The sequence below is a fragment of the Trifolium pratense genome, linkage group LG6 (genome assembly GCF_020283565.1).
Source record: "Trifolium pratense cultivar HEN17-A07 linkage group LG6, ARS_RC_1.1, whole genome shotgun sequence".
Taxonomy (NCBI): Eukaryota; Viridiplantae; Streptophyta; class Magnoliopsida; order Fabales; family Fabaceae; genus Trifolium; species Trifolium pratense.
The window spans coordinates 35,457,393-35,469,695 of record NC_060064.1 but is presented as its reverse complement, the minus strand read 5'-3'; the positions used below and the strand labels follow the sequence as shown (position 1 = coordinate 35,469,695).

General features: G+C 32.8%; 2 protein-coding genes across 2 annotated transcripts; one reads left to right on the top strand and one right to left on the bottom strand.

The window, feature by feature from the left end:
- Positions 1-1,890: 1,890 nt before the first annotated feature.
- Positions 1,891-4,335, top strand: LOC123890795 (bidirectional sugar transporter N3). Its single transcript, XM_045940492.1, has 6 exons — positions 1,891-2,056; positions 2,644-2,680; positions 2,833-3,043; positions 3,155-3,319; positions 3,437-3,556; positions 3,848-4,335. The coding sequence occupies exons 1-6, from the start codon at positions 2,011-2,013 to the stop codon at positions 4,073-4,075; spliced, it is 807 nt and encodes a 268-aa protein (XP_045796448.1). The 5' UTR covers positions 1,891-2,010; the 3' UTR covers positions 4,076-4,335.
- A 469-nt stretch (positions 4,336-4,804) lies between these two features.
- LOC123892174 (secreted RxLR effector protein 161-like) lies at positions 4,805-5,239 on the bottom strand. The gene has a single exon (XM_045941995.1). The coding sequence runs from the start codon at positions 5,237-5,239 to the stop codon at positions 4,805-4,807; it is 435 nt and encodes a 144-aa protein (XP_045797951.1).
- Positions 5,240-12,303: the final 7,064 nt, after the last annotated feature.

Here is a 12,303-nt window from a genome sequence, read left to right as displayed (position 1 = left end):
TGTGTGCGAGAGTTTATTTTGTTTTGAATGGCTAATGGTGTGTGTGTGTGTGTGAATCATGCATGCTCTACACCAAAAGGAGGGAGGAAGACTACTTCCATTAGAGAGGAACCAAGCTAGGATTGACTAGTTTTGACCACAGACATTACTACTTTAATGACCATTTTTTATAATTATATTTGATTTGATTTTAATCATCTTATTCTTTAGAGAATAGACATAAAAATAAAAAATAAAGTCTAACTAAGAGGTGTTCCACTTAGCAATCAAACTCGAGTAAACATCATTTTTGTTCTTAATTAAATGTATGCAATACTAAAACCGTGATTAAAGCCACTATGTTTAGTCTAGTGGTAAGGAATTTGGGTAGTATGTTAGAGGTCATGAGTTCGATCCTCAGTTTATTGTAAACAAAAAAACGTGGTTAAATATGACAATTAAAATTTCAAAAACATCATTAAGTGTTTTTTTATGAGCAATTTCATGGATTAAACTAACTAATAGATACTCCCTCTGGTCCTTTTTATAAGGAATGCTTTATAAAAATTACACAGAAAAAAAAACACATTGTAAATAGTTATTTTCATTTAATACTCTTATAAATTTAAACTTATTCCATTTATACCCTTATTTAATCACTCTTAATTCAACTAATTTACTTATTTTTAATATTCTCTCTCATAATAAATAGGTGCATAAGTAAAATCAAACATTTAAAACATTTGAAAATTAGTCAAAGTTTTTTATAAAAAAAACCAATTTTTTTTTCCAAAATGTTCCTTATAAAAAGGATTGGAGGGAGTACATTTAAAGATCCAACAAATTATTAAATTAAGACATATTTGTGTACTATATATACCGGACATATTTTATTTATTTATAATTTTCATATATTTTAGGACGTACTATTATGATAATTATATACGGTTTTAATTTGTGGCATGCATTCTCAATTTAGGGTCGTAATATTATCCTCCACAACGACAATACACCACAACTTACCAACATTTTGGGAAGAGTAGTTCTTCTACCCACTATCGATATGTCTTTAGAAAAAAAATATAAATTAATTACAAGAAAATAATTTCAACTTTCAAGAGTTCTCAAAAAAAAAAAAAAACTAATTTCTAACATTTTTCTCCCAATATCTCATACAACAAGATAGTTACTAAAGTGACCAAAATATTATCCCCAATTGTTCATCGAACAATCTTCAATTTCTCTGGTAATTTCCTCTCAACACCGCACTTGATAGATTTTCATGAAGAACTCATTAGAGAAAGCGTTGCTCCTTCCTCAAACATTGGTGGTAAACTGAAAGAATGTCCACAAACTTGATACTAAATGTTCGTTTGTATAAAAAACTCTTGTTGCATTTTATTTAATTTTCTAACATTGTAGTACTTGAATCAATTACATGACACAGATCATCCTAATTACATTTAATTTAAACAAAAAAAGTATTTTTTTTTTCTGTAAAATAAAAATTTATTAGCAACTTGACCTCCAAAAGGTAATTAAGTTTAATGTCCGTACCTAATTAACCCATACCTCTTAGTTATGCTTTGCCTCAATTGGTACGTTAAAAGAATCTCTATAGCAACTTGCCACAGCAATAAAAAAAAAAAAAAAAAACCAATGAAATTAGAAATGTATCAAGTTTAATTTGCATGATAGCTAGCATTGCATTGAGTGGTGAAGAATATAGAAATATAAATTAAAGTGAAATAGTGTTGATTCCACCCTGACGTAGTAGTACATTTTGTGATGGGATTGAGCTAGTTTGAAATTATATTTTATTGTGAAGATCCTTTTTAAGTACTAATTTTTAATTACCATGTCTTAGAAGGTTTACATGTATATATATAGTGGGATTGTGAAGGACCCTCCTCACCATCAGGCATCAGCATCAATACATACATACATACCTGCACGTGTTTTTAGGGGTTTAGTTTGGAAGAATTTAATTTCTCTCCTCTCTTAAGCCACCTCTAATTCATATTGTTGCTCATGGCAATCAGTCACAACACTTTGGCTTTTGCCTTTGGCATGATGGGTGGGTATATAAACTCTTCAAGTTACACTTTCATTTTCATATATATTTTCTTCAAAATTCAATACACTGCATATATAAGCTTACTACCACATTTTATATGGTCACAATTTAGTCACACATACGTGAAAATATTTATTATTTAAAATAACATACTATTTGAATATTTTTTTCTTTTATCTTTTTTGCATTTATGTATATTTATCCAAATAAAAATTGTTCGTAGTTGTGCCTAATTAAGTGTTTCTCATTTTCCACACACATGCATACTCACATTTTAATTTTGGCACATGCAAATGAGTGTGAGCAAATATGCACACCAACAATGTTGAAGAACCTGAACCATAAAATAAAGAAATAATGATATTTATTTTGACACATTTTTTATGACTAAATTTAATTTTTATTTTACTTTTGGCAAAGGTAAAATATCACTGAATTTAATACATCCTACACTTTTCTTTTGCATGTGATGAAGACATATATAATTACTCTTTTTTTTTTTTTCTTTTTTTTTTTTGCTACAATTCAATATAACTTTTTTTGGACACCAAAGGAATTAAATTTACTCTCCTTTATTTGATGTACAGGCAACGTCATTTCGTTCTTGGTATTCTTGGCTCCAATGTAAGTATATATATTTAGTTTATTGTTTAATCATGCATATATCATCATCAATCAACTTTCTATACGTACTAAAAAGGGATTGTATGTACTCATGATTTCAATAGCAAATTTAAATATTAATTAATTTACCTATGCTTGAATTAATATTACAGATCAACATTTTACCGAGTATACAAGAAGAAATCGACAGAGGGTTTTCAATCACTACCTTACCTAGTGGCTCTATTCAGCTCCATGCTTTGGTTGTACTATGCTTATCTCAAAAAAGACGCTTTTCTCCTCATTACCATCAACTCATTTGGATGCGTTGTAGAGACCATCTACATCATATTGTACATCATTTACGCGCCAAGGGATGCAAGGGTATTCATTTGCAAATTTAATTATTGAACATTAATTTCCATTCCATAATAAATTAAATTAATTTTGATACAAATTAAAATGCTAATGTGTTTGTTAAATATTGAATGTTAGAACTTAACTTTCAAGTTACTTTCGGCAATGAATGTGGGATCCTTTGCTTTGATCCTCTTAGTCACAAACTATGCCGTGCATGATTCACTACTCCGTGTCCAAGTTCTTGGATGGATTTGTGTTTCCCTTTCAGTTAGTGTCTTTGCGGCACCACTAAGCATTGTGGTACGTACACATGAATATGAATTGAAAAAATCGCTACTCAAATAAGTATACACGCTATAGTGCGTAGTTTATGAACTTCATGAATCTAATATTTTTTACCTTGAACTTTATATGTAGGCACAAGTTGTTCGTACAAAGAGTGTTGAGTTTATGCCTTTCAATTTGTCATTCACTCTCACATTGAGTGCTACAATGTGGTTTGGATATGGTCTCTTCCTCAAGGACATATGCATTGCTGTAAGTGTTATTATACTAGAAGAAAAAATAAATTAGCCACGAATTTGGAATGAAAAATATGAAATTTTTGTAACTAAATTAATTTAGTGGAAAATTTAGAAACAGATTTCACGTTTTAGTCCGCTAAATTTATTTCGATAATTTGATTATTTTTAGTAGTTTGTATTGTACAAACAAAAAGATGAATTGATTTTGGACTAGATGACTAGTTATATTATTTGATGAATATATGTTACTAATTAAGTTTTTTTTTTTTTTTGCATGCATGGTGAATGATTAATCAATGTGTAGCTCCCAAATGTGTTGGGTTTTGGACTGGGATTACTTCAGATGGTGGTGTATGCAATTTATAGGAATCGCGGTGAAAAAGATATTAAAAAGGAAAAGAAGGCACCAATTGAGGCACTCAAAAGTATTGTCATAGAGACCCAATTGGCAGACAAAAATGAACAAGAAAAGAAGAGCAAAAATGATGATGATGATGAAAGTGAGGAACCTATAATTGTTCGTGGAGTTTAATCTAATTATTATTAATTATGTTATAATTGTTTCGTGAGCACTATACTATACTATGGCCACGATATCTATCTATCTATCTATCTACTAAGTACTTTAATTTCTAGCTAGCTTCCATTTCATTTAGTTGTTGTACGTAGCTATACATGCATGCATGTGCTAGTTTATTTAGTATGTCTTTAAATTTTCTCCATCCAATATTGCATTGTAAATCTTCCCATCCATGTATGAATTAAATGATGCTTTCTCCCTTTTCTTTTCAATTAACGACATAAGTTAATCAATAGAACAACTCTATGAAATGTTGTAAAAGCTATCTCATTGAATTCAATATGCACAATACAAGTCTTTTACAACACAAGAGCAATGAGTTGGACACTAACACAAAGGCCCAAATGCACAAGACTAAGCCCAAATGCTAAAACAACTACTAACATACCCTCCCTTAAACTGAATGTTCACAGATAATCAAACATAAAACAGAAAAATTCAGTTTAAACAAACTAAATCAATCATTCTCAAGTTACTTCTAAGCTTGCTGAAAGTATCTAACTTCAGTGGCTTAGTCATAATATCTGCTAATTGATCTTGAGACTTGCAATGCACCAGCTCAAATGACACCATCTTTAACAAGGTCTCTAAGAAAGTGGAATCCAACATCGATATGTTTACACCTTCCATGTAAAATGGGATTTTTTGACAATTTGATGGATGAGCTATTATCACAGTGAATCATATAGTAGACTTGTTTTGCTTAACCTTCAAATGCTTTAGCACATTGTTGATCCAGATACATTGACAGGAGCATGAGACAGCAACAATGAATTCAACTTCTGTTGTTGAAAGAGTCGCAATGGGCTGCTTCTTGGAAGACCATGAAATAGCACCTTCCCCTAACATAAAAACATATCCAGATGTACTTTTTCTGTCATCAAGATCCCCTGCATAATCAGAGTTTGTCCATCCATTGAGTTGCATTTCTATATTGGTTTTCTTGTATAGCAAGCCATATCCAACTGTCCCTTTAACATACCTCATAATCCTTTTGACTACTGCTATGTGTATTTCAGTTGGCCTTTCCATGAATCTAGCTACAAGGCATACTGAGTAAGCTAAGTCAGGCCTAGTAGCAAGCAAATACATCAAACTTCCAACCATTTGCATCATTTCCCTTTCACAAAATCTTTGAATGAAGCATCAAAATCAAATAGTCAATCTTTATTCCCTATCATGTGATTGCTGCATCCTGAGTCCAAATACCAAGTCTCTTATCTGATTTCTTGATTTTGTTCAGTTGTAGCCATTAGAAGAAGTTCTTCCTCATCAAATTCAGTATAATTGACACTAGCACCCCAATATGGGCAAGCACTTTGATAAGGTCCAAGTTTGTGGCACTTGTAGCATTCAATTGCTTCAAGATTCTGCCTTCCCCTCTGACGCAGTACGGAAGCGCTAGGTTTAGCAAAACGCTAAACCTAATGGATAAAGACAAGCCGCAAACACAAACTTGTCAAAATAGGGTTTCGGAGTCCACCGAAAGAGTAATTTGGAGTCCACCAAATTTGAGAAAAATCTCCGAATTTTTATTCAATCAAAAAGTTGCCTTCAATGCTACAATAATTTAGTTTAAATAGGAGTGAGAAATAAAAATAACAAATCTCCTAAAAGATTGTAAAAGAAAATAACAAACCTAACTAAATAAAAATTAGAAATCTACCTAAAATATAATAAAACTAAATCTAACTAAAATAATAATATACACAAGAAATCCTCCTACATCAGTCTCCTCTACCTCAAAAGAACTCGTCCCCGAGTTCTCGTCTTGATAAAGAGCTTCCTTTGCAGGTTGACTCCTCCAATGAACAAGAGACCACCCTCCTGGATCCCATTGAATGAAGTGAGAGGACATGTCTCGTGTCAACACATCCAAACGAGGTATTAGAATATCTGGGGTGCAATTCTCAGTGAAGTTTAGCACTGCAGAAGCAGCATGAGCCTGTACTCGAGCGTTTTCAAAATCATCCATGGCACCAGCTAATGCCGAAAGCACTAAGTGGTGATATTTAACTTGCAAGTCTGGCCCTAAATCTGTGGACAACTGCCCAATTGCGTTTATAGCCGTCCATCGCACCCTAGGGTGTGGGTGAGAAAATGAATTCAAAACCATTGACAATACATGCTCCAGATTCTTTGTCATCACTTTTGAACAACCCTCTGCAATTTGTGCGATGGCAACGAGCGCAGCATTGTGCTTTTGCCATTCAGGGGAAACCAAGTAAGTCGGCAACAACTCAGACGCAACCGGCACAATCGTGTTCCCACCCAAAGAAATTGAAAGTCTGTCCAAACATTCCTGTCCAAATCCATAGTTAGTAGTCTCACCAGCATCCTCATCCTCGGTCAGTGCAGCATGCCAAGCAGGATCATCTTCAATATCCAGCAAGGAATCAGGGTAAGTTTGTTTGCATAAATTGAAGAGATTTTCGGCTTGGGAACGGTGGTCGTTGGAGGTTGACATGAGATTTGTAATTAGGGATTCGAAGTGAGTGGAATCTTGGCCGAGAATTAACGCCATCTGAGTTTGGTTGTTTGGATCGTTGGCGGCGGCCATGGTGAGAGAGGCGGTGGCGGAGGAATTGAATTGAGTTTTTTGAGTGGTGGTGTTGTTGGATAACTTTGTCACCTGTGTTGTCAGAGCTGTGATGGCCGCGGTTAAAGCCGTCATGGCACCGTAAAACTCTGCTTTCGTCACCGGGTGATCTCCCATCTGATCACGTTAGAAAAAGAACAGGAGAAACCTGCTCTGATACCAACTGACGCAGTACGGAAGCGCTAGGTTAGCAAAACGCTAAACCTAATGGATAAAGACAAGCCGCAAACACAAACTTGTCAAAATAGGGTTTCGGAGTCCACCGAAACAGTAATTTGGAGTCCACCAAATTTGAGAAAAATCTCCGAATTTTTATTCAATCAAAAAGTTGCCTTCAAGGCTACAATAATTTAGTTTAAATAGGAGTGAGAAATAAAAATAACAAATCTCCTAAAAGATTGTAAAAGAAAATAACAAACCTAACTAAATAAAAATAAGAAATCTACCTAAAATATAATAAAACTAAATCTAACTAAAATAATAATATACACAAGAAATCCTCCTACATCACCCTCCCCCTTCCTCTACTGGAATTTCTTCCTCGACCTCTTCCATTACCAGGTCCTCTGCCACCATTTGAGATCTTAAGAGCTTATTCTTCAATACTAACTTGTTGACCACGCATGTGTTGCTCATGAACCAAAAGACTACTTTGCAATTCTTCAATTGAAAGAGTTGTCACATCATTTGATTGCTCAATTAAGTAGACTACATAGTTGAATTTAGGTGCCATTGATCTAAGGATCTTCTCCACTATAGTGTTTTGCTCCATTCTTTCACCTTGTGCTGTCATGCAATTAGCTATGGTGAGGGTTCTTGAGAAGAAATCATTCACTGATTCACCTTCTTTCATTTCAAGAAGTTCAAACTCACGTCGCAAGGTCTGTAACTGAGCTCATTTCACCTTTGTTGAACCTTGATACCTACGTTTCATCGCATCCCAGATATCTTTAGCTGTATCATGTACTAACATCATTTCCAAAATCGTGCGATCAATAGATTGAAAAGGATAATTCTTGACCTTCAAATCTTAAAGCTTGCTTTCATTGGCAACACGAAGTTGCTCAGCCGTGGCATTGGGATGAGCCATCGTGACACCAGTTTCTATCAGAGGCCATAGTTCTTTAGATCGGATTAGATTTTCCATAAGCATTGACCAATGCTCATAGTAACCCTCAAACTTAGGAACTGAGGGTTGAAGAAAATTAGAACTTTCTTCCATGATTGGAGTGAAAAGAAAGAACAATGATAAACAAAGAAGCAAGAAAGAATGAAAAAACTCGCCGGAGAAGAAAGAGCAAACCGTTGCAATGGTGGCCGGAAAAAGAGAGATGAAACTGCAGTTTATTCTTGGAACTAGATCTGGTCCTTAGGCTCTAGATACCACATGTTGTAAAAGCTTTCTCATTGAATTCAATATGCACAATACAAGCCTTTATATAGGCATTACAACACAAGAGCAATGGGCTGGACACTAACACAAAGGCCCAAATGCACAAGACTAAGCCCAAATGCTAAAACAACTACTAACATGAAAGAAGAAATAAATAAATAAATATGAGATGGAGGGAGGGTGTAATTAGTAACATATATACTAATAATACTGTCCAACAACAATTGTTCACGTATGTGTCAAAGAAAAATGTTGTTAACCTCGTATATATATTTTCCCCCGTTCCTTTTTAAGGGGTTTTTGACGATCATATACTCCTTTTTAATGATATTAAAAGAAATATAATAATAATAATTTCAAAATAAAAATTTTAAAAAATAAAAAGAATTCAAAATATAGTGATACCAATTGTTGAGCAACACTGTGTTCCTCAAGTTCTTTGATTAACAAACAAGGCCTTATATAGGCAAATACAACAAGCGAGGCCAAGCCTGCTCCAGGCGAGGCAAGGCCAATTCCGGCAAGGACAGGCGCGCGCCGAGCCTAACACACAAAACTAGAAACTTAACAACACTAATTACACACTTACACTTTAACATTGTTGGTATACGGATTGCTTGTCGAATTTTTTTAGTTTTCACACTTAAGCTAAATGCTCAATAGACGGTTGCCTCTGTTCCATTAATTCTTTACATTGATATGAATTATAATTGGCTTTGTTGTTGCATTTGTTGTGCCTAACATATTATTTCCTACTCCGACTAGACAAGCATGCAACTTAGATTGAATGGAGTAAGCAACATGTGTGGAAAAAAGGTGTTAATTTGTTGACACCAACTAAAAGCAATAGAATTCGATCATGATTTTAAGTTGCGGTCACGGATGTTATTGCTGATATGTGCATGTAGTTGTTGCAACGTGAAATAATTTTAAATTTTCACAAGACTCTTAAGGTTGTAGCATCATGTCATGCAGTACGTTATTTACCTATCATATCAAAGTCAATTTTACTCTATAAATACTGATTAAGTGGTGCTTGAAATACACTAGTGAGATATATTAATTGTTGCAAGTTGGTTTTGGTGTCTATTTAGTTTTCTTTGGCTACATGCCATGTATGAATGAATATAGAGGGTAGCTTTGTTTGTAGTGTGTTAATTAACATATAATTATCGAAATAAGAAAATAAAAAACATCAAACTTAATATGAGATGGACGGTGTAAGTTTGTAAGTAACATATATGCAAGTTGTTGTGAAAGCAATTCTTCCTCGAGAGTGGACACACTTTTATGATTAGCTTCCTATAGGTAACCCAAAAACCTTAAATGGTAAATTCACTAGACTATAATGCATGCAAGTTGTGATACCAATTTTTCCTCCCCGACCATGTGGCTTTTACAAGTTGTTGTCAAATAAATATTAGTGATGATGTAAATCGGTTGCTGTCAAAGTTTTTGTACACCGCAATTAATGGGGGATAAATTAAGACTGTTAAATTGGTTTCTAATACAGTTTATGAGACACCAATTTCAGAGAATTAGTGACCTCATTATTTTTGGTTGGATGAGTGTGTTTATCTATCTATTCTTTATAGTTAACCTTTGGGTCGGGTGGAAATGGATTTAATGCTGTCAATAAAGATATTGTTTTCATGCTGTTATTCATTACAGTCGTTCGATAAAAAATGTATAGTCATGATTGTTTTAAGGATTTTACAACTGTGTTGATCTAGACCGTACGATCTACAATCAACAATTAGGATTTAAAATAGCGTGAAAACAGTTTGCAAACTACTGTAGCAAATTCTGGCTTGAGTTGGGTGACTTACCGTAGGGTGATACACAATTTGAGATGGACCAGGATTACCTGATATTTTAACAGTATATAGTTTCACACTGCTTTAAATCTCGACTGTTAATTTTAGATCGACGGTTCAGATTATATATTAATAAAATTAATTATAAACGATCTCGAAAGTTAATTTTATATCGAACGGTTAAAAATAGTAACTGCATTTAATCAGATCCATTTGACATCGGTTACTAGCTAATATTCTTGTTTTATTTGTGATAATAAATACATTTATTGAATGTAGATGTAGGTTCTCAGTTATTTTTCTGAAATATATATATGCTTAGAGTTATGTTAATGTTAACTTGTGCTCTTACATGTTAAAGATATTTAAAATTAGAAATTTATATTTAGCACAATTCTAAGAAAATATTTCAATATTTGCATTTTTAACATATGATACATGTTAATATTTCTAAGAAAATTGAGAGGATATATATCCTTTCTCATACTTTTATGATACATTATATTTTCATTTTTGGCCCCTAAGTTTTACAAACTTGTAATTTTGACCTCCTAATTTTCAAAATAGCACTTTTGGCCCTTATGTTTGCCCCCTTTTGCAAAAGGTCAATTTTGACCAAGTCAACGCTAATGTGGCAAGTCACTTAGGTGACTTTGGTGCCACGGCAGCTTCTTTTTCCACCTAATAAATAACAAAATAAATAAATAAAGGAAACAATCCCACTCCATTGGTTTGCATGAATCCCACTCCATAATCTGTTAAGTCCCATTGAACTGAAACAATCCCTTAACACTTTTATTTCCATGTTGAAATTGAACAATCTGTTCAACGAAGCATAGTCCTGCAAATTGAGTGAAATTATTGTTTGCAATTTACCATTTTTTGATAGCTAGATTCACTCATACAGGAACCCTTCATTCTACTCTTCTTTGCCGCAATGCTTTGTTTAATTTCTACGGTTATCATATTTCTCTGTTTCCAACACAAATCATCATCTAGGTGACACCTTTACGTTAACAGGCATCATTAACTTATAACATTCCTTAAACTCTCAAAAAAGTTGTAAATCAAAAACTTTGATGATGATGACCCAAATGTTGTAATTCAACGTCTCAGAAGCCATGGCTTATCTGATTCCCAGTTATCAAGCCTTGTTAAGAAATACCCTTTTGTGCTTTTATCAAAACCTGAACATTTTCTTTTTAACAAAAAGTTTGGAGAAAAACCTTATACCTCGTTATAATTTAATTAAGAGACTTTTTCGCATGATAACTTTTTCGTATGGAACTTGATCTTAACTGTTGACTAGTCTAGTCCAGAACAGAACTCTTACAATGATTCCCTAGTAAGTGATTCTTTTTCAAACATTGAAAGTCATTCTCAAAATCGGAAATTTTGACCAATGCAATGACATCCTTCCATTTTTTTATTTTTATTTTTAATCTTTTTATTTAAGTGACTTGTCATATTAGCATTAACTTGATCAAAATTGACCTTATACAAAAGGGGGCAAATATAGGAGGTCAAAAGTGCTATTTTGAAAATTAGGGGGTCAAAATTGCAAGTTTGTAAAACTTAGGGGCCAAAAATGCAATTTAGTCAAATTTATATTATCCGATCATGATCGCACGGTCTTAATATCTTGTGATTTTTTTTTTTTTTATGTAATTCGATCCATATCTTGGCAGCTATTATTACCTACCTATAAAATAGTTTTTCTTTAATAATATTGTAATCTAATCTAAATGTGTATATATATGTATGTATACTCTTGGGTTTTGTCATCATTGACTTAAAATTATACCCATATATAAAATACTTAAGAAATGAATATTTTACGACAATTAGATTATTAATTTAACATCAGCATTACGAACAAAAAATATTTGAAAAGATGTTTTGCTTACATTTGTCAAATGTCAAGTTTTACAAGTAATCAAATTGAGTTGTTGTCAAGGGAAGTAACATATAAAAATTTAAAACAAGGTTTTAACTGTGGAGTACAAAAGATAAGAAAGAGGGAAATAAATATACATGCGTGGACAAAGTACATGCACGGTGTCCAATTTTCATTTGTGAGCTAAGACAAACGAGACTAATTATAAAAAAAATAAGAGATTAATTATTATATACGATTGCTGTAAAATTATTTTACATGTATATTCAATAATATTTTGTCAACATCATTTAATAAATATGACAAATTATGATGTGTCAATATATTATAGAATGCATGTGTAAAATAATTTTATACTAACAATGTATATAAATTAAATTCATAAAATAATAACAAAAAATTAAGAAATTAATTTATATGCACCGACACGAGCACGGTGCACTGAATTAATTAATTACATTATTATGTCATTTT

Excerpts from the sequence above, each read along its gene's own strand:
- LOC123890795 (XM_045940492.1), top strand. The coding sequence starts at position 2,011 with ATGGCAATCAGTCACAACACTTTGGCTTTTGCCTTTGGCATGATGG. Across the intron at positions 3,320-3,436 it reads CGGCACCACTAAGCATTGTG|GCACAAGTTGTTCGTACAAA; the intron begins GTACGTACACAT and ends CTTTATATGTAG. Across the intron at positions 3,557-3,847 it reads TCAAGGACATATGCATTGCT|CTCCCAAATGTGTTGGGTTT; the intron begins GTAAGTGTTATT and ends ATCAATGTGTAG.
- LOC123892174 (XM_045941995.1), bottom strand. The coding sequence starts at position 5,239 with ATGATGCAAATGGTTGGAAGTTTGATGTATTTGCTTGCTACTAGGCCT.